Genomic DNA, 24,149 nt, shown 5'->3' with positions numbered 1-24,149 from the left:
AAGAGAGATTTCGCTGAAACTGCGGTCACCGCGATTTTTCTCACAATTAACGTGCGTAAGGTACGCGCGAGCAGGAGCACTGGCCGCATAAAGTAACGGAAAAGAAGTTGCTTTACGATTCGTTGCCCGTGGACGCGTGATAGCATAAAAACGACGTTACATATAATCCGACCGCACCTCGCAACTCACAACGCACCGACTACACTTGGTACTTATCGAAGAGCAACGCTCGACTTGCCTTGACTCGACAGTTTACTGAAATCTCGATTTCCTCCATCGTGTTGTTCCATCAAACGAGCCACCAACAACCATCCCCGTGTGTTTCCTACAAAGCAACATTCCATTTTCCAGCATCCCAATTTAGAACACAAGGTACCCCGGACATTATTCCCAGAATCAAACACCGGCGGACGTCAATAATCTCCCCCTCCCGCCGCAACGAGATGGCACAACGGACAGCAATGCTAACGACAATAAAAAGCGAATCGCAAGAATATCACGGCGGCCGTGCGTGCACCTTAAAGACACGTACCGAGCTAGGAACGTAGCGTGAAAGAAAAGCACTTAACGATTCCACGTATCTACGTCCGCGTTGCTCGCAGCTGCACGCTCCGCTCCGCCACGATCAGCAATAACTGCACGTTGCGAGGGGATACCCGCGCCCACGATACGTGGCCTACGAGCGGGTAAGAAACGAAACACATTCGAGGGTACCCGCGAGGTTCACCCGTCCACGGACGGATGGACCATTCGACGACACGTCTGGATGGACTGCCATCGGAAGTCTCAAGAGCGCGGACCGGACGACCAATTAACTGTTATTATGAGGCACTTCTTGCGTGTAAACAGAACGCACAGCATCCTAAACGAGACTCCGTGGGACGAGATTGCAGACCCGTAGGATTCGCCGTAGCCGTTTCGCCAAATCGCGAAATCGCTGTATGTAGAACGTTCGCTGACTAAAGTCGGCGTAATAAAAATACTTGTCAAAGAATAATTTTCCTGAAAAAAGGCGCGAGTGGGAGACAGGAAAGGAGCTTTTATCTACGCTTTACGGATAACTCAATAAGCCCAGTCTCGATCCTCGCGATCGGAAGCAATAAATACGTCGCCGTTTGACGGATCGTTCTAATCTGTGCGCTACATGATGCTGGATTAGATCGGGACGGCGGAGAATAAATGTTACTCGATAAGTATGTAAGCGATAACCTGCCGCGTAGTAACGGGCGCAGTAAAACCGCGTTTTTGCGCGTCTGGCGGTTAGACCCCCTCGCCCGTACGCAAAATGCAATAAAAATTAATGGATTCGGGCGCGGTTCCGCGCGAATCGCTACCGCTCTAGCAATCGCATAGCTGTGTCGATCAGGTGATCCCTGGCGGCCGTGCGAGCACGATAAATCTCCGCGGCTGACGTGGGATTAGATTTCGAATGAAGTCGGTACACGGCCGAGTATTCGCATCGGAGAGTACTTAACGTCATGTAACGACTGCGGGAGGTTCGTGTCGCGGCCGCGACTCGCCGCGGTCGGCTTGATTAATGTCCTCGCCGGCCGATCGGGGACCCCTGACACCGCCGATGAAGCGTATCGCGATGTACGATGCGCGATGTCAAGGTCCCGGGTCCCTCGGTAGCGTGCTGACTTTCGGAGGTGAATCCAAGTAGGCACTTAATTGCGGAAACCCGCGGCGAAGTCGCGAAGGGAAGCGCGCGAAATTCGCGAGGAGCGTGACTCTTGCAGCGACCTAGTCGACGTTTTTATTGTCCGCGCGACTGTACCGTTATACGCGGAGACCGTTTCGTCCATTAGATACGTCGGGGACACAATGTCCGGGGTTTATGGATGCTATGTTTAACCGAACGCATTTACGAGCACTAAAATATGAAAATAAAATTCAGTTACAATGTTGCGCGCGGTTCGCAAATGTGATACCTCCGGGATTAACGACGCAGCCGAGAAGCAATCGTCACGGATGCATGGTTCATCGCGTACTAACAGAATTTCAATGTGATATCAATGTGACTAACGAAATCACACGTGTAAGTATACGTCATCTGTTATTCGTTCAGATAAAAATTTGTAGTCACGTGTCATCGATGTCAAATGTCAGCGCAATTATTCATCGCTTCCCGACGACGATTTTACGTAATCGAAATGAACGTTAATGCGTTGTTTAGCGCGAAATTTACGCACGCGCGCAGACAAAAAGCGAGTAATAAGCGCAGCTGAACGGTGTATCCAACGTTTAGCGTCAAGCGTACGAGCAGTTTTCACGCGCAAGAAGCCGGCAGAAGGCGCGAAATTACGACGTTATTAAATAATAAGCTAGTCAGGCCTAAATAGCAGAAAGTCATCGCCGCGAGATAAACATTGTTACCTTGGCGCGCGGAGACACGTGTGGTCCATTCAGGAGCCTCGCGTTTGTCCATTAACGATTTTACCGTATCTGGCCGTCCGTATTTCATCGCGCTAATCCTCGCGCCTAATCGCGATGCCGCGATTCTTCATCGTCGTCGAAATTTACGACGGCCAGCGCGAGAAAATATAAGGACTGGCGACGCCGTCTCGGGATTAAAGCCTCCGTGCCGTACGTGCACGTCGTGGAAACTAAGAAACTAACGGGGAGAAAAAAGAATACTCTTCCGATCGCCGAGGAGTATCGAGGGGAGACGGGGAAAGAGACAGGGTGAGGGGCAGAGGGGGGAGAAAGAGAGGAAAAAGAAAGGAATTTTTGCGCTTAGGCTAACGGCGCGCGTAATTCATGCGCACCTCCGCGCGCGAGGTGCTTGGACATTAAGAGGATGATTCATAATATTGTTAATTATGCTAATTGACGGAACCCATCGTTGCAGTCGCTGACTGCTGCAGTATGCACGAGCCTTAATGGCACTGCCACGTCGCTTGCTGTCACGTTACGAATGATGCCGCGGTGACTGTGTGGCATCGGACAGTTCTCGAGGTCTTGGAGGTTTTCCTAGGAAAAAAGAGGAGAGAAAGAGAAGGAGAAAGAGAGAGAGAAAGGAACTCAGTGCAGTAACTTATGTTGCTAGCTAGAAAGCACGATAATCCGGCGACACGTGGGAAATTCCAAACGACGTCGTTACTGTACCGTATTCTTATTCATGCGGGTCGAAGGGTTTCCGCGCGATAACTCGGAGAGGATATCGGAATGAGTGTATCATCAGAATGACTCTGGAATATTTAAATTATTTGGATGTTGACGAGTCGCGAATAATTTTAATTTCGTACGAAGTAAAAGCGCTCTGAAAAAGCTCGGAAAGTCTTGAAAAATCAGCACTCCTATATAGAAACGACATCTTTGTCCAGGAGGAAACTGGAGTTACGCTATTCAACCGCTCGTTTACCGGAAGCGTTCAATTTGTTCGCGGTTTTGCGCGTGATCGTCTTTCGGCGAACTCGGTGAAAATCCGTCTACGTAACGCGCGATCTGCGGCAATCCAAGTCACGCAATCGCTCATGGAAGCAATTAGATAATGACGACGTGCGCGCGACACGATGACACGACGAGGATGGATCACCAGGTTCTCGGAAATGAAAGTCGAGGCGTGCTGATCCTTCCTGAATTTCGCGTGGAAGAAGGTCGGCAGGCCGCGTCGCGGTGCGCGATCGCCTCAAGAGGAGAGCCGCGAGTAGAATGTACCCGGAGCGTGCTTATGATCGTTTGATCTTTGAGCGGGAAATTCTCGGCGTGCACGATGTTGCAGGCAACGTGCACGGACGATTAATTATTACGAGGGGGGATGTCTGGTGGTGGGTACGTAACGCGGCGCGCGGACCGCAAAGATATTAATATAATTTCTATCGCGGAGATATTAGCATTCGAAAATGTTATGGGCCGTTGCGACATGCGTGGCGTTGCCCGCTCGGTCGTATAAATCCGAGTGTCGTAAACCGCGCGCCCATTAACGCGATTAATAAATTAGCGTCAGCCGCGCGCTGCGTTAACTCTGTTATCATTTGTGCATGTAAATGATTCAATCAGGCTGCACCACACGCGCGACCACCGTGCCGGCGACAAATGTGCGCGAGTTTGGAGTAAAGGAGGAAAAAAGGAGAACGATACTCACGGTCTCGCGCGCGATCGGCATTGTGCGCGCGTAAAGATCAAGGTTTCTTCTTAGCGCTGCACGATGTAGCGCGACAACAATATAAAGTCACTAGATCTAGTGACTTTAACGCGGTAGTATGTGGTGGGGATGGTTCCGCGACGATCGCGCGATGTTCCAACAGTCCGTGTCGCGTAGATATATCTAGTGACTTTATACCGCGTGCTGTAAGAGTGCCATTTCTAGCAACACTGCAACAATGTCTTCGCGCGGCGCAGCGTGATTTCACGATCGTGCATATTGCGTCGCCTTTCCCTCACAGCAAACCAGTGTGAGAAAAAAAGCCGATCCTATAAACATATCCGGCGCAGCAATAAAAGCAGCGTAAGCCATCACCGTGTAGGAGCGTGCGCGTACATATCTATCGATCGACAGTATCGACTGACGCGTTATTGCGCGCCGTTCGTCCGCAGGGACGGCGGGATACATTTTGCAATCAAATGCGCGACACGCCGCGGCAATGATCCTCCTACGTACGTACGTTTGCAGGTGCAGGAGACACCAGTCTCGCCGGCGTCCTCTTCTCTGAGCAACCAAAATCAAAACGAGAGCGAGCAAGTGCTGCTGGCGACCATGCAGCCGGTGAACGTGCTCGACCTGCACGAACCGCCAACCGTGCACACGCTCCACCCCAAGTACCACCATCACCATCACCGCCACCATCACCATCACCACCAGCATCATCACCATCAGCAACAGCAGCAATCGCACATTCAGCCAGGTGACTCGGACGATGTTCAGCAACGCGCCGCGGCCGCAGACGACCCTGACGGCCGAGTGACGCCGGGCGCCGAGGCGGCCGCCGCCGGCGGTGCGGCTCTCGGCGTCGGCGAGCACAAGATGATCGATCTCATCTACAATGACGGCCAGAAGACGGTCATGTACACCCACGACAAGGAGATCATCTACGAGAACGAGGCGGACCGCGTGCAGGTAGTCGAGTACCCGCCGCCGCCGCCATCGCCGCCGTCGCCGTCGCCGCCGACGGCCAGCGCAGTCGCGAGGACGGCCGGCCTACTGCCGCCGACCTGCGTGACGCCACGCACCGCCTCAGCCGCCGCGACCGCCCTGCATCTTCACCACTACCCGCAGCTGCAGCTGCAACACGAGGACGACCTGCCGCCGACGGTGCGCCACGCCGTGAGCGTGCCCAATTGCGCCGCCGCGACCACCACGACGACCGTCCTCGTGCTGTCGGAGCTGGTCGCAGCCGATCCGGCCGCCGCCGGTGCGGCCGCAGCTGCACAGCAACTGACGCTCACCGCCGCCGCCGCCGCAGCCTCGCTTCGTGCCGGGTAAGTCCGCACATGTATTTTACGTATGCACGTGACGGATCTTCCTCTTTTCCGCTTAACTAATCTGCTGTTTTCTCGCTAATTCGAATTCATACTTTACTGTCGGAAACATTGTCGGCGCGTTGGCGCCACAGGTTCTGTAATGTCGTTGGAACGTTTGTAGAGGTTATCTCGAACGGGATACTAATTGTAAGTAAAGTCGAGGTGTAACTTAGAGCGCGGGCAAATGGAGCTCGCAGGAACGAGGGGGTTGAGAAGAGAAAAGGAGAAGAATATTTGATAATTTAGCATGAGAAAATACCACAATTTCGCTATTATCTCGTAGCCTGATTTTGATTCGCGTGCGAGAATTTCCTGGGTAATCGTATGCAGATATCGTGCGTTTACGCGGCGCCGCGGATCTCGCGTATGTTCTTCAAAACATTAGATCCGTCTTGTCCGTGTAACAGTCATGCGATAATGGTGTGTTCGAGATGCGCGACAGGTTGTAATTCATCCTCTCCCCGATTATTGACTCGCGCGATGCGTTTTGCGGTTTGTCTATCCGCACGGCGCGGCGACCGCAACGCGGACGCCGAGTACAGTTGACGCGGATTTACGAAGACGCGAGACGCCTGTTTTTCATTAAAACCGCCGTACAAAGTATGTCGAAAAACAACTTTACAATGATTCGCGCGTGCTGAGCTCACTCCAGACCAGGAATGCGTTGCAGCGTGAACTGATTAATACCGCGTGTCTCTAGTCGAGCCATAAAGGTAATAACGGGCAAGGGGATACATTAAACGGCGATGAATCACGTTTGTTTGTAACGTTTCTGAAAGACATTGGAAGAAAAAGGCGTGATTGCCGGATACGCATACTTTCGTTGTCGAGATCGCCTGGAGATACTCAGGGCGATAATATATTAAAACGGGGAACCCGAAGACGCGCGCAAAGGTCAGAACGAAAAAATGGCGGAATAAGCTAAATGTCAGCTTCGGAGCTTGTTACAGCCGCACAAATGAATGTAGAGATTCAGTGGTTCGTTAGCGCGCATATTTACGACACTGCGACCGAAACGAGAGTAATAATTGCGGACTTTTACGAGTTACGCGGAGCGTAACCTATCCGATTCGCAAAGGGATTGAGTATTCGTCGAGTATTCGCAGGTTGGAAATTTGCAGAAATAATTCACTCAGCCTGCTCTTGATAACCAGTACGTGATCAGTCTAGAGTTCAAGCGGGATTATGCAAATGAATTCAACGTTAAGCAATTGAGACCAAATTGATATTTTTCTTTCTAGAAACGAATTAATCATCAATTAATTACGGAAACGAATTTAATGAAGCTTACGACGTCTATGCATTAAACATGAAAAAAGAGCAAACGAATATATGATATCCCGATAAGTAACGACCGATAAGTAATATTTCCTTTTTATCGAAACTTTTTTCGTTATGCGCGAACTATCGCGGACAGGCTGTTTACACGGACAGTAGCACGCCGTAAAAAGAATCGGAACGGGAGTATATATAGCGCCGGAGGAGCGGCGCGCTATCTCGCGCATGTATCAGCTCCGACAATTAACAATTATTGCGCGCACTTAACCGCGAGCGGCGCGGATAAGTCACGTTGCTACGTAGAATTTATTATTACGACGCGAACGAGACCCCGGCGCGTATTTCGCGCGCGTATGTGCGCGTATGTACGGTTCGATACTGCGCGAGCGCGAGCGCGCACGCGATTACGCGCGATATCCGCGCAGCGCGGAGCGGAATATCGGCGAGCCAATAACCATCAACTACGCGCACCGGCGCGCGCCACCTTGCACTTTTGCAATAAGCAAAAATCGGCCGCAATTAATCGGCGTGAGATATGCACGCGCGGCGACCTTGGCTGCCCCTTCGGAGGAAAGAGAGAGAAAGAGAAAAAAAATTTCATTTCTTTCGCGCGCACCGTTATTACAAATCGAACGTGTTACCGCGCGCACTCCCCCCATTACGATGCCGAATTCCACTCGAGTGAGACTCTTTCTTCGCCGAGCGAGCTTGTCTCTTTCTTCGCCGCCTTTCCAATTTTTCGTAAAATACGGTTGGTGCACACACACACACATACACAGATGCGCATGCGGATGGAAAGATTCGCCTCCTCGCTCGCCGAGAGAAGTGTCTCTCCGTGGTGATCCTCGAAAATTTGAGTTCCCTTTCACTTCGCACCTTCGAACGCGTCGCCGTGAGTTTCGACGACAATCGAGACGCAGCGCACAGAGAAAAGGAGACCTTCGGAAGATCCCATCGCGCAATTCACTCCCTCTTGACCCGCCGAACATGATTCTCTTCCGCGGTACATGAACGGAGATGGTAATCCTAATAATAGAACGCACACGCGGTAAACTTGCAAGAAGTTCATCCACGCAAATTTTATTAATTTTTTTTTAGAAGAGTATACTTTTCAATAAGAGAAAATATATACTTCTCATGCATTATTTATAATATTGTACTTCCTCGCCATCTCCAGCAAAGCAATAAATAATCGATGACGAACGATTTCTTGCGTAACAAAGAGAAAACGTCCCGAACTCTGAATTCCTTCGTCCTCCGCGATCGGTGGAGGAGCAGAAGAAAGAGGAGGAGGGAAAAGAGCCTTCTAGAGAGGCTCCTCCTCTCTATTCTCTTGTCTAGCGCTCGGCGATCAGGACGCAGCACGCTCGCAAAAAAGAATCCCCCGCGTTCTCTCATTCTCTTTCTGCTGCTCGTCCGTGGCCGTAGGAAAGAGAGGAGAGAGGAAAGGAGCCGTCCCTTCCGTTCGACCGTGGCCTCAAGGAGGAAGTAAGAAAACGAGTTTCTCGCGAATTCCCGTCCCGTTTTATTTGGCTCGAGCAAGATTAACTGTTACGCTACACGCAGGACGTTGTTTCGCAAAATGCTGCACTTTACAGGAGACGGAGCAAAGAGGTGGATTTCTGCGTTGCGCTCAAATTATATCGCGAGCAGAGTACAACACGGAAATAATTAATACGTCGATTCTCGTGCAAACATAAAGCGATCATCTCGTCATGAATGACCGGAGCGCAACGTGCGAATCGATAATAATAATTGCGGTCCACGTATCCGTTTTATAATTGTCAGTCCAAGAAGAGCGGGGAAGATGCGTCCGCCTCGTCCCTTTAATTCAAGTTACTGCCAGGAGAAGATTATCCGTTCGGGTATTCGGATTGTGATCCATAATCTTAAATTGAGAACCTCTCTTTCTCTCTTTCGTCTTGAATTTCATCGTCGGACGGCCGAGTTTAAGCCGCGGAATAAGTGGCTTAAGGGGGACACGCGGGACAGATCTCACTTTCGACAGCTTCCAGATCAGCCTTCGTCTGAGTTTCATCTCGATGAGTTTTATCGCGCACGCTGATTTCGTATTTACACGGCGATCGTATTTATTTAGAGCACTCGTGGACACTTTAATCTGATTACGGAGGCAGCAGGTGGACTTCCGGCTGCCGTGTAATCTACATGCGTTTCATCAGAATTTCAAATCGCGCGCTGGACATCGTAGCGTAAAGCACACGCACACGTCCATAAATCGCTACATATTAATGGATAACGAAAAAAAAATGGAATACTTTTATCGTGTGATTGTAGTTCCGCGTTGACATCAGATCGTAATTTACACGCGAATTACTTTATCAATGGCAAGCGTGCGTAGCGAATATTGTCACCTTCTGCATACCTACTCGATTCACAGTCCGTTTCCTACTGCTACTCCCTTTTGCGCAATGCGGTATGACTTAATGTACTCCTACGCGTTCCTCCATTCTTTTTCAATTAGCCGAACGGTTCGAGATACGCTCGCTCGTGGTAACCGATCACTCCCCGCAACAACAACGACTTTCCTATACCATTTTACAAATTACGCACGACAAGCTGGCCCATTGCGCCGATCGATCACCGTCTCCCGCTTACGATCACCGGCGCGCGATCTCGATATTATCAACGGGCGACGTTCATTTGCGTGGCGCACTAAAATAATGGATATTAATAACTTCACGGGGGAAAAAAACGTCGGAGGAAGAGGGGAACGGCCTACAAACGCGCACATTTTGCGATTCCGTAATTCGCTCGCGCGGAAAATTTACGGCGCTGCTCCCACGCGGAGAGAGACGACCGGTGGTTTAGTCCCGAGGTGCACCGAGGTGCGCTAGGGAACGGCGGTTTTTCTCACACATACAAATAGACACACACACACACACACAGGCGCGCGCACGCACAGATACACGCACGGACGTACGCGCGCCGGGAAAATTATAATGTTCGCACGACAGCTTCGCACGTCGCGCTGATCACCGTGTTTTCCGTCAATGGGACGCGCTCGTGGCAAACACAAACCTCTGGTCCCACGTGCAAATCCACCGCCGCCGCCGCCGCCGCGTGGTAACCACAATGGCGATCTCGCCTAATGGCGAGGACCGAGCACCGCTCGAGGGCCGCGGCACGGCGTAATCTATGTTAATGCGCCGGCGGAGGTGGTTGAGGTATAATAATAGTGTTTTCGAGGATGTGACGTCATGCACACACCGCGCCGAGCACGCACGTACGCGCTTTTCGTGGATTATTTATTTGACAGATCTCCCTACGGGGCGTTTCTACGTTTATAACCTGGCATCCTCTCTTTCTTTCTGTCTCTTTTTCTCTTTTTCTTTCTTTTTTTCTCTCTCTCCGTCTTTTGGTTTGTGTCCCGCCATATACAGCGCGTTCGACCGACGTGTACCGGTGTAAGTTACCGGTGGCCTATTAACGCCCCGGCGTGGACGATGGCACGATATATCCGCGTGTACCTGCGGGCCCTCGGTGAGATCGGTTTCGAGAACGGCCGCGTGGAACGGAATTTTTCGGCTCCGTTTTCCAGCGGCGCTTCTCTCGGCAAGAGCGATTTACTCCGCTGATGGGACGGCCATCCGTGAGAAGACGTCGTATTATATAAATTGCGTTAAGTACAGAGCGCCGACGCAGGATTATCAATTAACGCAAACATGATCCCACGCATTACATTAGAAAATTATACGGCGAGTAATCGCACGTGGACAAACAGACTGCAACGTAGCGCGAAGGTGAACGTAACAGGGCCGTCCGTCGCGTTAATTATTACATCAGCGTTATTTGCAACACGGCCGAACGAAGTAACGAGATTATTACGCGAATAATCGCGAGTGACACGAGCAACATCCGTATGCGCGCCTCGTCAGCGTCGTTCAGCTCGTCGAGGATCGATACGAGAGCGTGTAGACGCGTGCGTGCAAAACGCACGCGAGCTGTGGATCGCGTGGGTTCGCTCTTTAAGTATACACTCGAAATGAAATCGCGCGCTCCCTTCTCCCCGTGGTCATTCGTGAAAGCGCCGCATCCCGCGAATTTTTGGATTACCGGAGGCCACAGTTTCGTATGCGCGCCAAATTGCCGTAATGACGGTGCGCAACCGCCGGTAAAAACCGTTTCGTTCGTGGAAACGAGAACGCATCTCCCGTCGTTTGTCTCCCATCCTGCGCCCCTTCGTCCGTTTCTTGTACGTTTCGTAGCACGAAGCGACTCCGCAAGCAGCTCCACGTCGCTTTAGCGGAGCAATCGCCGCAACTGATCCATCATCTCGCTTCGTCGTTTTTCATTCTTTTTTTCTTCACGTCATTGCATCACGATATGTCCGTTACGATCATACTTAATCGATGGTACTCGTAGAATATTTCCATATTCTTTTTTCTTAGAGAATCCTTTTTGCATTTTTTTGCGTTAATATGCAAGCATTATTACTAACAAAAAAAAGGATGTTACGGTTTGATGCGTCATAAGTGGCTGGCTATCATCGAGCGATCGAGTGATTTTCATTAAATCGAAGAAACCGATGATGCTTGTCTGATATACGCATATTTGTCGGAGCACTCGGTTCGGAGCTTGACGTCTCTATATGTTTCACCATCCCGCGCGATTACACGTAAAAATGATATGTAGCAATCGGCAGTGCGGAAAAAGAGGAAAAAATGTCTGACTAATATATTCATTAACGGCAATGATTTGCAATGCATGAGCAGGTATCCCGTGCAATTGAGTCACCGCCTACTCCTTTGCGGTGACTTTTTCGCGGACGTCGCGGCTAAAATCTAAGATTAGAAATTTCCATGCCGATTTCGTAATGCGCTCGATTTTTCTATGCGCGCGATCGCCGTGTATGTGACGATATAAATAAAGCGCAACTCACGGATACCTGCACACACGCACACCGATATGATCGTGCAGTCCCGCCGCGTATATACGCATACGTATATACGTATATTGCACGTATGTCGCTCACAAATGGAGATCGCGGCTGACGTAAAGACAAATTCGTTCGTTTGCGCGCGTGAGTGATTATGATACGGCGCAATAGTGGTCGATGCACGTGCGAGTGTGTGCCGATCGCCTGCGTTAACATATTTCCTCGCGGCGAACGATATCTCGTTTCTTTCTGCTTCCTTATCTTTCCCGTCTGTCTATTTCCGCGCAAATTTGCATTGCACGAGCATGTGCGTGCATTAGTAAAACGCGGGGCACCGTCGAAAAGTGAAACCGATCGACAGCCAGCTAGCGATCCAGTCAGTCAGCCAGCCGGCCGATCGATCTCTCGCGGCTCTCGCGGATCGGATCGGATCGGATCCGATCGGGTCCACGGAGAGAATCGGCTCTGCCGGTGCCTCGATGCCGGCGACGATGGCCTTCACGATCGCGCCCCGCATTTACGGATGCAAATTGAGAGCGCTTATTGAACGGCTCCTTTGTCAGAGGACAGGTCGACTTAATGCCCCACTTAATCGAAGGATCGTTATTACCGCGGCGAGTGTGACTCTGAATTTTTATCATTGCCCGGTCGCCTGTCGCGGAACCAATCGCCGTACACGACTCGCCGATTTTTATCTGGCAGCGCAAGAACGATTCTAGGATATGTTACGCTTGGCGACCGCGTCGATCGTTCTCTCTCTGTTTGTTATTCAGTGAGCAACAAAGTTAAAATTATGCTTATGTGGATGCAATCGTCATGGAACTTACCCCTGTTGCCTGCACAGATGCATTTTCTACACTTCAGATCGCAAATCGCCGGAATCAGCGTGCGATACTGCAAAACTCCTTTGATGCTTGAGATAATTCCTGGAGCGTAACTGGAGTAAAAGGGCCTGCGGCGAGAGGGAAGGCGATTTTTGTTACTGTACCGGCCCTTTAAACGCGCGTCCTCGGCCCGCGGAAAAAATCCAATTAGTCGTCCCGCGTCGTCGGCCGCATCCTTATGCCATGTGCGCGGTACCACGGGGCAAAAAGCCAAAATAAGGAGGACGCGCGTGCGTGCACGCACGCACGCATGAAGCTGGCACGCATCGGATGCACGCAAGAAAATCCGATGCGTGCCCGCCGGCTAGGGACCGATCAGATGCCTCGGTAATATCGAGGTACGGCTACCTCGCTTTCGATATTTAGGGTGCGTTCGGGGAGACGCTATTAGCGCTATGTAGCGCTGAAAATCTATAGTATACGTGACATGACTATAGAGTTTTAGCGCTGATAGTGAGCTCCCCGAACACAGCCTTAGTGTCGCCGACATTAAAGCGGCACTAAAAAACATTTTTACGAGTACTGCTCACCGATAGCAAAACATTCAGAAGCGCTTCTTGCCCGCACGCTCTACAAAAAGTGCAAGTGTAAAAAGTTTCAGCTTGTTAATTAATAAAAGCAATTGCTTTTATTGGCACTTTGAAATTTTATTGCAGAATCTCGTCCTTATTAAACGGTACTAAGCGAAAAAATTTAAGAACAAAAAGTGCTGCAATCTGAAAAAAGTATTTGAACGCTTCTAGTACCAGTACGTATGTATTACACATACATCCACTTATAAATTGTCGTGCAAAGTGCACTCCCCCCCCCCCCGCGTATTTCTATACGGAGCGCAGGTAAATTGTCCATGGTTATAAGTTAATTGACTGACTGGCGAACGATTAAGATCGTAGCCGCAGAAACAGATGGATCGCGAGATCGACACGTCGTCCGTGATCGTGCGATTTGTTTTCGCGCGGCTCTGACGACACGGCGCTAGCCGGTTCATTGAGGATCGCGACCGGTTGATCACGTACGCGAGTCGGTGGATGAATGGAATTAGGTGCTGTCGATGGCTTCTTTATGCCGCGTGCGATCGCTTTCAGCTTCCTCCGCAACAATGAGCGCGCGCGAAACGATCCGTTTGGCATTTGCCAAGTGAATAGTCTTTTGTATGCTAAAACACGCGCGTGATCATTTAATTGAACGCGCGCGGCGCATTGAAGTGGCGTTGCGGAATATACTGTCACAAATTATAACGGCAATTATCCTGCGGGGATCCGCTATTTCACAAGTGACACAGCGGCTAACAGATGTAAGACGGTTTTTATTAGTTACGGTATATTTACAAATTGCGTGGAAATGAGAATGTGCGGCTTTTACCGCTGCGGCATTAATATCATCCGGTTAATATCAGTCATTTCTTTCGGCTAGGCGCATTGTGAGATCATTTCTATTTTCGTATGAAACTCTCCTCAAGTATATTGTACCACGTACAAACGTACGCTTTTTCCTTATGCGATTTATTCGAAGCATAATTCGGATTCCAGAGCGTCGAGCGCAGACTTCCGCTCATTAATTTATCTACATTGTATCCCTCGCTGGTAGAGCATGTGCGGAATCTAGAAACCATCAGCAGCTATTATGTAAGAAGTATTGCAATTCCTATACACAGTTTCGTATTCTCCGACAGATACTTTATTGATATTATACATCGACTTTTTGGAAAATTTATAGTCGAAACGTAATGCGAATCATTTACTTACAGATGGTTCTTGTTCTTTTTCCTACTTTTATTTCCTTTTTCATCCGGTGTACATGTAAATTTCCTCTACGCCAGCATATATTTTAATCTATAGCGCAGTAGTTTCACGTTTCACGTATAAAAATCCCATTCCACGATTTTCTCCACCGTTTCTCGCGCCCCTCGCAGTGGATCGTCGAACGCGAGCGTCCATCGTCCATCGCGCGACACGGACGCATAGAAATCCGTGGTGCCACAAAGGATAATCCGACCGAAGCATTATGTGTGCCGCGTCATCCGACGCAACGAGCGGATCCGCCGCCGCCCCGCGCGCGGGGGAAAAGGGGGTAGGTGAGGAAGTGAGATATAAGATAAACCGACAGAGAGGAGGACGACGAGCGCACTGTAAAGACGCGCCGCACGCACACTCGAACGCGCGAGACGCAGATGAGGAGGAGAAGAAGAAGATGAAGATGATGACGAAGAGCGGCGGGACGGCAGGAAGGAGGACGTCGGAGGGCAAGATGGCCGCCGCAGCATCAGCGGCGGCTGCTGCGGCGCGGTTCAGTCTACGGGGAAAAGCTTCGGACCTCCGCGTCGTCCGTCTCTCCTTTTAATTCCCACCGCTGTCCTTCGTCTGTACTTGGTGCCTGCCTCGCCCTCCGCTCCCCGTTGACCCTCGCCCTTTCTCGTCTCTCGTCTCTCTCTCCTCCCTGGTTCCCTCTTCTCGGCTGTGTGTCTCTCTCTCTTTTTCTCTTTCCCTCGATTCTTCTTTTGCTTCTCGCTCCTCTTCGTTCTGCGCTCTCTCGCTCGCTTCGCCTCTCATCTCTCCGTCCCGCCATCGGCGATCCCGCTCGTTCGTTCACCAATAAGCCCTCCCTCCTCCGGGCGATCGCCATGATGCCACGTGATCGTGGAGAGTTAGGCGTTTTATGTGAGCGGCTACCCAGAAAACCGGCGCAAAATCGCCGATCCGTACGTTTATCGAATTACGATGGTGCCTGCCATCCGCCTCTCTGTCTCTGCAAGTCCGTATCCCCTGCTGGCAGTGACGATAGAAATGCCGAGCTATCGATCGAGAATACTCGGCAGGGTGAAGCACAAGGACTTGAAAGCATCTTGAAAAAAAATTATGTACATTTGCAAAGCTGAGAGTGTCATGATTTTATGAGGATTATGATTCGTATATCTCATGAAAAATAACTGATAATATTATTATAATGTTTATAACTTCCGATTACCTCATTTTAATTGAATTCTCGAGCTATTCGTGCGTCGCGGAAACAAGCGGCGAAGGGACATCGCGATGTTCTCCGAATAACTGGCGCAAGTTGGAGCAGGCACGGCTTAACGAAGCAGTCTAGCCTTTCCCGATCTAATCGCTGCGATTTTTATTCAGTCACAACGCGTATCGGCTGTGTCGCAGCGCGACGATATCTCCGGGACGATAAGAAACCGAGGAAAGTAAGCAATTAGCGTGTCTGAGCGACGCGTCTCGTCGGCCGGTCGTTAATTAGCGAGTTCCGCGAGAGAATTTCGATACTTTGCGTGCCTCGCTGCGGCTCTCGAATCGGCGCGCCCACTGATTGCGAGAGGCCGGTAATCGCGAAATCGAGCCGCGCGTGAGCGCGGTTTCATAATTATCGGCATCACCTGAAATTATTAGTCATTAAGGAGCATTGTCGGCCGTGCCGCTCGGACGGAGAGCGTAATTGCGCGCGTTATCTCGCGGCGCTGCCGAGCGGTGGGGAACAACCGCGCTACGTTTCTCCTCAGTCTCAACAAAGTGGAAATACAGAAAAAAAATAAAGAAATGAATACTGAGATACTAAATCGACAATGAAGACATCGACAGCGGAGTGCTCGACCATTCGAATAAAGCACATGAACACGCTCCGGAGAGACGCGAGATCGGAGCGTAATTGTCCCGCATTTTATTTATTCGCATCCTTCTACCTGCGACAGAGACAATAGACTTTTACACGAACGGGGCATTCAGATAATCGATACGTGACGCAACAAGTGACAGATAGACGGACAGACTTCCTCCGCACATGCACGCATTTCGCGATCACCGTTGCTATCTGATACCCGACGCGATTAACATACAATAACGGCGTACCTCAGTCTAATTGCGTTTAACGATATCGTTGATTTTTCACGTGAGCTTTCAATCTTCCAGCGCTCGGCACGTTCCATTGCGCAAGATCCGAGCCCTTTATATCACGCCTCTGTGGATACGCGATGAGCGCGGATACGCGATGTAATGATTACGTAAGCAGATATATCTCGCGATCGAGAGGAATATGCATTAACCGACGATTACACGTTTTACAAATCGACCAGATTACGGGAGCAGCTCCCGGGTTTCAGTACGCGTCCGCCTCTCGTAACTGATTGTTTTATATTAATTACAACTGAGGATCGGCGCGACGGCGACGGCGCGGCTGGAATTACATCGAGGAAACGTCGCGCGCGATCGGCGCCCGCACCGGGGACGGGAGAGCGGGAGTGCCACAGGTCGTTTGTCGTCGGACGCCCATTAATTCGTAACAATTTCGATTCCCGATCGCGGCACGGAACGGGTAATTGCGGCCGGTTTGCTCTCGCGCTATCTATCTAGGAACGCGATCGGGAGCACGCCTTTTTGTTCGCCACAGCGAAAAGCCCGCGTGGAAACGCCGCGGAGCGGAGCGGAGCCGAGCGAGCGAGCCGGCCGTCGGATACGCGTAATAACACCCTTTAACGCGATACACGCTAGCAATAATGTTGCAACGCGCGTCGAGCCCCGGCGGGCCATACGTTCCGTCACTCGAGGGGGTAGCGGATGCGCCTCCTCCCCTTCGGGGCGTCCCCGTGGACGTCCAATAAGTGATTTCACGGCGACGCACCCTCGGCGCGGAACGAATTTTCCTGCGATCGCACGAAAAACTCGCGTACCCCTCGAGACTATTCCAACGGCGGTCATTCCAGGGGTGGAGGGAGAGAGGGAGAAACGCAACGAACGCTCTGGACCCGCGCGTAAGAGCGTTTTGCTCTCGTTGCCGCCACATCGAGCGTAACACCGGGTGTCTTGCTCGTTGCTGATTGCTGCTTGCCCGATAAACGGCAGTATCGCGGTCTCGCTCGATTTGAGATTACGCTCCGCGCCCCCTCGTTTTTCCTTTTCCTCGCTTTTCCTTCTTACGCCGGTATCGATCGTATATCATGATACCACGTGTTATTATGTTCGATATTAGACCCGATTAGATTTTATTCACACGGGAAGTTTAGCGAACCGTAGATTCGACAAAACTGCCGGTGCCCCGCGGAAACGTAATGCAATCTGGGGCAGGCACGTAATTAGCTCGACGAGAGGAAATTTTAAGATGCAAAATGATTTTTCGCGGGTAAAACCTCCACGAGATTTTTACGACGTCGCAAAAAAGTCGCAAGAAAGTTGCAGACAGATTAGCAATATCGCGCAACTCCGAGCGATAAAACTCGCAATCATTAGCCGTTTAAGAATTTTACGACGAACATTGAATTAATTCACCGTGTCCTTTTCAAGTCACTCGATTGACTATTAATTTAATCATCGACGAATATTCTCACACAGCCGGCAGTCGTGATCCGCGCCCTATCTATCCATCGCGTTGGTGTAGCGGCGGTTTTTGCGACAGCTCGGTGCCGCGACCGTAATGACCACGGAGGTTTCGTAATAACACGCCGGATAAGCAAGTCGTAATCCAAAAGCTGGTAATCCGATATTCGATTTCCGCGTGCACGAGGAAGGCGAGAGCGCGCCTGTCGCGTTGACGATTACCTGTCGTGCGCGAATTAATAATCTCATTCTCACGCGAGGTGCTCTCAGAACGTGTTTCCAGCTTTTCCTTTTTCAACCTGCTTTATCGGCACATGTATATATATGGAATTAAGATTAATGCGCCAAATTGGTTTATTAACGTACGAAGCTGATTAATGGAGTAATTAATATTATTACTGTCAGAGCTGGATTCTCTTATCGTTCTCTCATCTCCCTAATGTTCTCCAAGCGAGGAGAGCAGATAAGGATAAGCGCCAGCTGTGCGCTGAAACCATCAGCCTACTCGCGGAGCACACACTCGTGGCTCAAGGCAGAAACTTAATAATGGCTTTCCCGATCGCTGGATACCCGCAACGATTAGCACTAACATCTTCCCGTGCTTATTCCTTTTGATTTTTAGCCTGGCCGAGAGGTACCTAATATCATTGATTTAATAACAGCTGTTACCGCGATTTATTGCGCCGATCGCGTGCTACGTTATCCGCGATGGTATCGGCGGCCTGTTCACCTAAAAGGTCCCGATTGTCGGCGGCAAGAGCTCGCGCGACGTCCAGTGCAATTATTATTGATACGCGGGACCGTGCACGTTTGCGATTGATACATCGAACCCCGTAGTCATTTACTTCTATTGACATCTCAAGTGCATTTCGCTAAACGGCGATCACGAGCGCCCGTCAAATTCTGACGGCAGTTACAAATCGTAGACGTCATAGACGCACACCAGGCTCCCAGGCAGGTTTGATTAATAACGCGAAATGCTAATATAAATCAACGGACGTCAGACGTTAATCTGTCGATCGATTCGCGGGCTTAATAACACCTATCCCAGCAGGATACTCGACGGATATAACGGTGACGGCCGTTATCATTCCACCGACAGTTACCCTCGTCTCGGCGAAGGGATTTCCCGAGGAGCCTTCGAAGAAATTCTCGACGATCGCGTACGTCGTGGAAATCGGCGATTCGGATTCGCGTACGACGTCCTCGTATGACATCCGCGATGACGCTCCGGAGAAAACGGCGCTCATCCTGGGTTCGTTAATGAGAACGATGGCCGATAATCGGACGATTATTCGAGGCGGACTCGTTAACGAGGCCGGCCGCGTTACCCTCGATTTACCACAATTTCGAGACGGCCGTTTTTACATGCCGTGATATTTCATCGGTGCCCCGGCGATCGATATCCATCGGCCGCGATAATTATCGGCGTCCGTTCATGGCGCGTCGCGTCGCTCGGGATACTTTACAGCCGCCATGCACTTACCGTCGCAATTATAGAGGCGGTTAATGAATGAACGAGAAATTGGCGCGGTCGTGTGTATTTCATAACCGGCGGTCGTAATTAATAAAATCGCATATGCGCGAACGAGCGAGCGATCGAGCGTGCGAGCGGCGATTCGAACGACGGCGCCTCGCTCGATATTCAAATGCACCACCGGTCGCATTTCTCATAAAGGGGAAAGCCCGCGATTAAGGAAAATTTGCGCCGGCAACTCGCTCGATCAAGACCCACGGTTATCGCGATCACAGGCGGAAACGGAGACGAGAAAAACGTCAACCGACCGATACGCCCAACGGATAATCGAACGTTAATCGATGTCGCGTCTGAGGAATCTCGACGGGGGGATTATTTACTTAAGATTCGATAAGATTACACAATGAATTAATGCGCACGTCGACGGATACCCTGCGATGTTATTTAGTACAAAACGAAATTTATTTCTTGAGTAAAATGCGATTGCGTGAGCCCGCAAAACCACCAAAACATACACCTATCGCATTTTTGCGTGCACATTAATCATGAAAATACGCGATTCAGATACTCGATCGGACCTCGTCGCGATGGTTCAACAAATTTCGAATGTATCGTGAATCCTCGAGTGGAGTGGCGATAAAAACAGTCGCGCGATGACCAAAATCAAGGTGAAAGAAAGAAAGAGAGAGAAGGAGGAGGGAAAAAGTCAAATCTTGAGAGATTCCGAAGAGTCTCTGCCCAAGGTAGTAATAAACGTTTGTCATTCGGTTTCGGAAACCGTGCGCGTGATTCATCAGATGGTGGCCCTAAAATAGACGTGATGCTTTCGCCCGTCTGATGTGCCGGCTTTAAATTTCGGCAAGTCGCGTTAATCGCACGTTGCGAAATTTTTTCGGGACTTTGCTGACGCGTCTGAGACAAACACGAGGCCGATTTTTCTTGTTGCTGCCTTTCACGCTGCGAGAAACTAATTCCGCCGCGCGAGAGTCACGAGATAGCGTATAATGGCAGTTAAAAAGCAGCCGTCGTAAATGCGCGAGATACAAGAAAAAAAGTTTGCGATTTATGTGACACGCATGAATAATTAATACGACCACGAACATATCGATTTGGCTTCATTGAACATTGATTTCCTGTATAATTGATTTCATGTATAACGACATTGTGTATCAAGAACTGTACTAGTCCTCTTAGAGAAGCTTCGCTTCTCACACCGATACACCTTACGTTTCTCCCGAAATGTCGGAGAAATTGAAGCTACAAAGAAGAAATGAAGAATAAAAACCCAAAGACCGCGCGACCAGTAACCATTTTACGGTTCGCAACAGAGCGAAGTGCACGATGCAGGAAGATACAGTTTCATTCATGAAATCTTAGATATCGCCGGTACATTGGCGGGACGTGTGCTCGCGAGTGATTATCTTAACCCGGTCTTCGTGAGGTTAATGATCGCCTGAGGGTCGCGTTAAGATACCCTCGATGCGCCGAGCGCCTCAAAGAAACGAGACGGGCGGCGCGGTGGGGCGAGACGGAGCAAACGAGAAATCGGAGAAAGAGAGACGGGAGAAGAAGAAGAAAACCAGAAGGGAAAGAGAGCCGGAGAGAGAGACTGAGACAGAGTGAGAGAGGAAACAAGAAAGACTCGTGTGCAGAACAAGTGCAGGCCTAGTCTCGGCGGCTGCAGGCGGGCAGACAGGTTGTCCAGATTCCACGGAAGGTCGTTTGTGTGCTTTGCTTACCGCGGGTCACGAGAGGCAGTCTCTCTCGAACGCCGGCCACTTCGGTCGGATTCCAACTTGCAGTACCTAGGAACGAGGAAAAGAGCGGGAGACTGGGATCGAGTGCGCAGGAGAGATAGACGATGTTGGTTAGACCGAGAGAGAGAGCCAGCCGCGCGAGCAGAAGAAGGAGACGCCTGTGGTGACACGCACACGCGTTCGCGCGTGTTTACACGCGACTCCGCGGCTATTCGCGCGCGCGTTTTCCCGTCGCTCGTCCGTCGTCTTCTCGCATTTTTCTCTCCTTTCCTCCGTATTGATCTACGCGTGTAAACCAGACCCCTCTCGGTCTGTGACCTGGTCCAGTGTACTCGACTCGGAGCCTTTCGAGTAGCCAATCGAGCAGCGACACGCGTGTGATGTAGCTACGTGTGCACAGTGAGTGCTGCATGCGTAGTAAAGTACATATACGAGATGTGATACGAGATGGAAATCTGCTCTCCGGTACCTCGCTCTGTACGCGTTCAAATCGATTTTTCCGATCCTTGAAGAGGAACGTTGATAGATAGTTGTCCGAACTCTTTCTCTGTCTCTCTTTTTCTCTCTTCAATCAAGCTTAGGATCAACGGGATGCAGTTCAGATTATGTAGTACCATTTAATTTTGACATCGATGACTCGTGCTCCCTCAGCGAGTTAAACCGCATGATCTCAGCTGATCACAGACGACACTAGAAATTATTTCTCCATTCAGATGGTTTGAAAAGTGACATACACTTGCTCGCACCTACCGCGACCTGGACTCTCCGAAATTATGCACGGATTCAATCCCCGTCTCGGATCCTTGTCGGCGCGATGTTGACGGAGAGGACGAGAATGGATTCAGCAGACACCGGATGTTCTCTACTAGATCTCCACATTGGCTGCCGTCAGACGGGAGAAAGCTCCGACGTGTGGGCTCTTGTGCGTGCGCGATTTGCGTGTGTCGCTCACGGATTATTCGCGCATGGGTGCTCCCGCGTGCACGTGGTATACCGGCATGCTCGTATCCGACGGTTTCATGGGTGTGTTTCTACCTCAGAGTCCATTCTATGGAATTCTCCACGGGGATCTGTCGGCATCGCGTCCCGTCGAGAGGCGAGAGGTTTCCTCACGAGAGCTGATCGTGCGCCGGATCAGCGCGGCGTTTTTTCCCGACGCGGGCGATCGAGAGCGAAATTGCACATTTATTTAGCGAAAGTGGATTATTATTGCTTAGAGGCGAACACGCGCGGTCCCGCGTTTCACATAACGGCGTTACGTAACACCGAAAGAACACCGTGATAAGCAACGATTACAACGAGAAAACAGAGTGCTGCATCCACGTATGTAAAAGCGGCCGCAGAAAGATATTATCCGTGTGGAATTATTATTATTATTTTTTTTTTTTCGTAAAGAACGGAAAGCATTTTGCGATCAAATCAGGGTAAACCGGTGGTTAAACGGAACGGCCGATACAATGTATAATATTATAATAGGTAAATATACTCGCCGTCAAGATTTATCAGATGTTAATGGTGAATTTACGACCATTAATCAGAGGGAGTAGAATTCAAATACACAAGTTGCGTCACGCACGTGTATCTGGTTCCGATAGACTCTCTCTCTCTCGACGATGGGGAGAGAGAGAGAGAGAGAGAGAGAAAATACTATCAAAACCTTTTCACAATGGTGAATACTGCCGCCGGTAGTGATACACAGGAGGTGGATTCCCCAGTCAGTTTCACACAAAAAAAGGCGTTCCTTCAGACACATTTCATTTTCGCCTCGGAAAGAAGAATCTTTCTCAGCCGATGAGTGCCAGGCTCAATGAGGAAGAATTCAGCGCTAGCGGATCAGACAGGCAGGCAGGAAGGGCGAGGAAGAAAGGAAATGAAAGAGAGAAAGAGAGAGAGAGAGGCGGGAAGAGAGGAGGAGGCAGCTGTCCACGGTCGGATTCACGGTCAGGTTGCTTTTTTAGCCGCCGCTTGAACGACAGCCACGAAGAGAGCACAATCGGCCGGAATTAGCGAGCCTTGTGCTATCTCGGGTATTGTTCGCACGTATATGTGCGTGCGCGCATATCGGCTCACGCCCGCGAAGAGACGTCGTCGTAGAAAGCGAGCAGCTGTTTTTCTCGCGTTTCACGAGAGGAATGCCTTTGATTTACGATGGACGCTCGCACTAGCTCGCGATGCGACGCGATTGCGAGTTCGCATGCATGCCCGTAACTCGACGAAAGCGGGAACATCCGGGGTGGTTTTTATCCGACGACCCTCCCATGAGAGGCACGTACGCTCGTGATTACACCTATCCCCTAGTTTTCATTAGTATCTCTTGGAAGCTCTGCTGGAAGTGTCGAGTCCACTGATCTTCTTTCCGGAATTGCGTTTAGCGAGATGATGTTTTGCTAGAGTATGAACGCCAAGAATGTGCCAGTGGCAAAATTAAGTTATTGCCAGAGTGGTTCCACTTATTTCCTTTATTTCTTTGGTAGATATTGACAATAAGGCTAAAACCTCTTGAAGTTATTGTCGATATTTACCATTTCTTTCTTACAACTATTATTCGGATAATATAATGATGGTTTAATGCACAGGTGCGATACTGTAGCGAATAGTAACACCACTACGTCATCAACGTAGAACGAAGCAAATAACACCTCCGCCTTTCTTTCCTTCGTTCCTCTTTCATTTTTTCCCTTGCCGTATCTTTTGAAGAGTAATAAAAGATTCGTGACAGTAGTGGTCATTTTCTATTTGAAAAGCGATTTTAAAATCACACCCGGCCTTTGAAGAAAAAAAAGCGGAAAGGCTTAGAAAACGGATTTGAATACGCATAATTACGAGCGAACGGAAGTGCACTCGCGGACAGGATGCGAAGAGCTAGGAATGGCTGATAAATGCGAAGCATGTGTAGGTACACGTAACGAGAACCTAATAGTATGTAATTATATATTGACCATTTTATCTCGGACAATTATCGTATATTATGCACCATAAACAACATGCAAGCCTGAAATTTTGCTTCGATCTCGAAGCTGAAATCAGAGTGCTAAATCGAATGAACCTTGAGTGGCGTATTTAAATTATATCTAAAGATGTTTTCAC

General features: G+C 50.0%; 1 protein-coding gene across 1 annotated transcript in view; it reads left to right on the top strand.

The window, feature by feature from the left end:
- Window positions 1-24,149, top strand: part of LOC105280602 (protein grainyhead) — a 106,098-nt gene that overhangs the window by 5,793 nt on the left and 76,156 nt on the right. Inside the window, exon 3 of the mRNA XM_011341259.2 lies at window positions 4,616-5,421. Within this exon, the coding sequence (XP_011339561.1) occupies window positions 4,616-5,421 (806 nt within the window). The remainder of the gene's footprint in view (window positions 1-4,615; window positions 5,422-24,149) is intronic.

The sequence above is a fragment of the Ooceraea biroi genome, chromosome 4 (genome assembly GCF_003672135.1).
Source record: "Ooceraea biroi isolate clonal line C1 chromosome 4, Obir_v5.4, whole genome shotgun sequence".
Lineage (NCBI taxonomy): Eukaryota > Metazoa > Arthropoda > Insecta > Hymenoptera > Formicidae > Ooceraea > Ooceraea biroi.
Note: the sequence above shows the minus strand (reverse complement) of the source record. Positions and strands in the feature narration are given on the sequence as shown.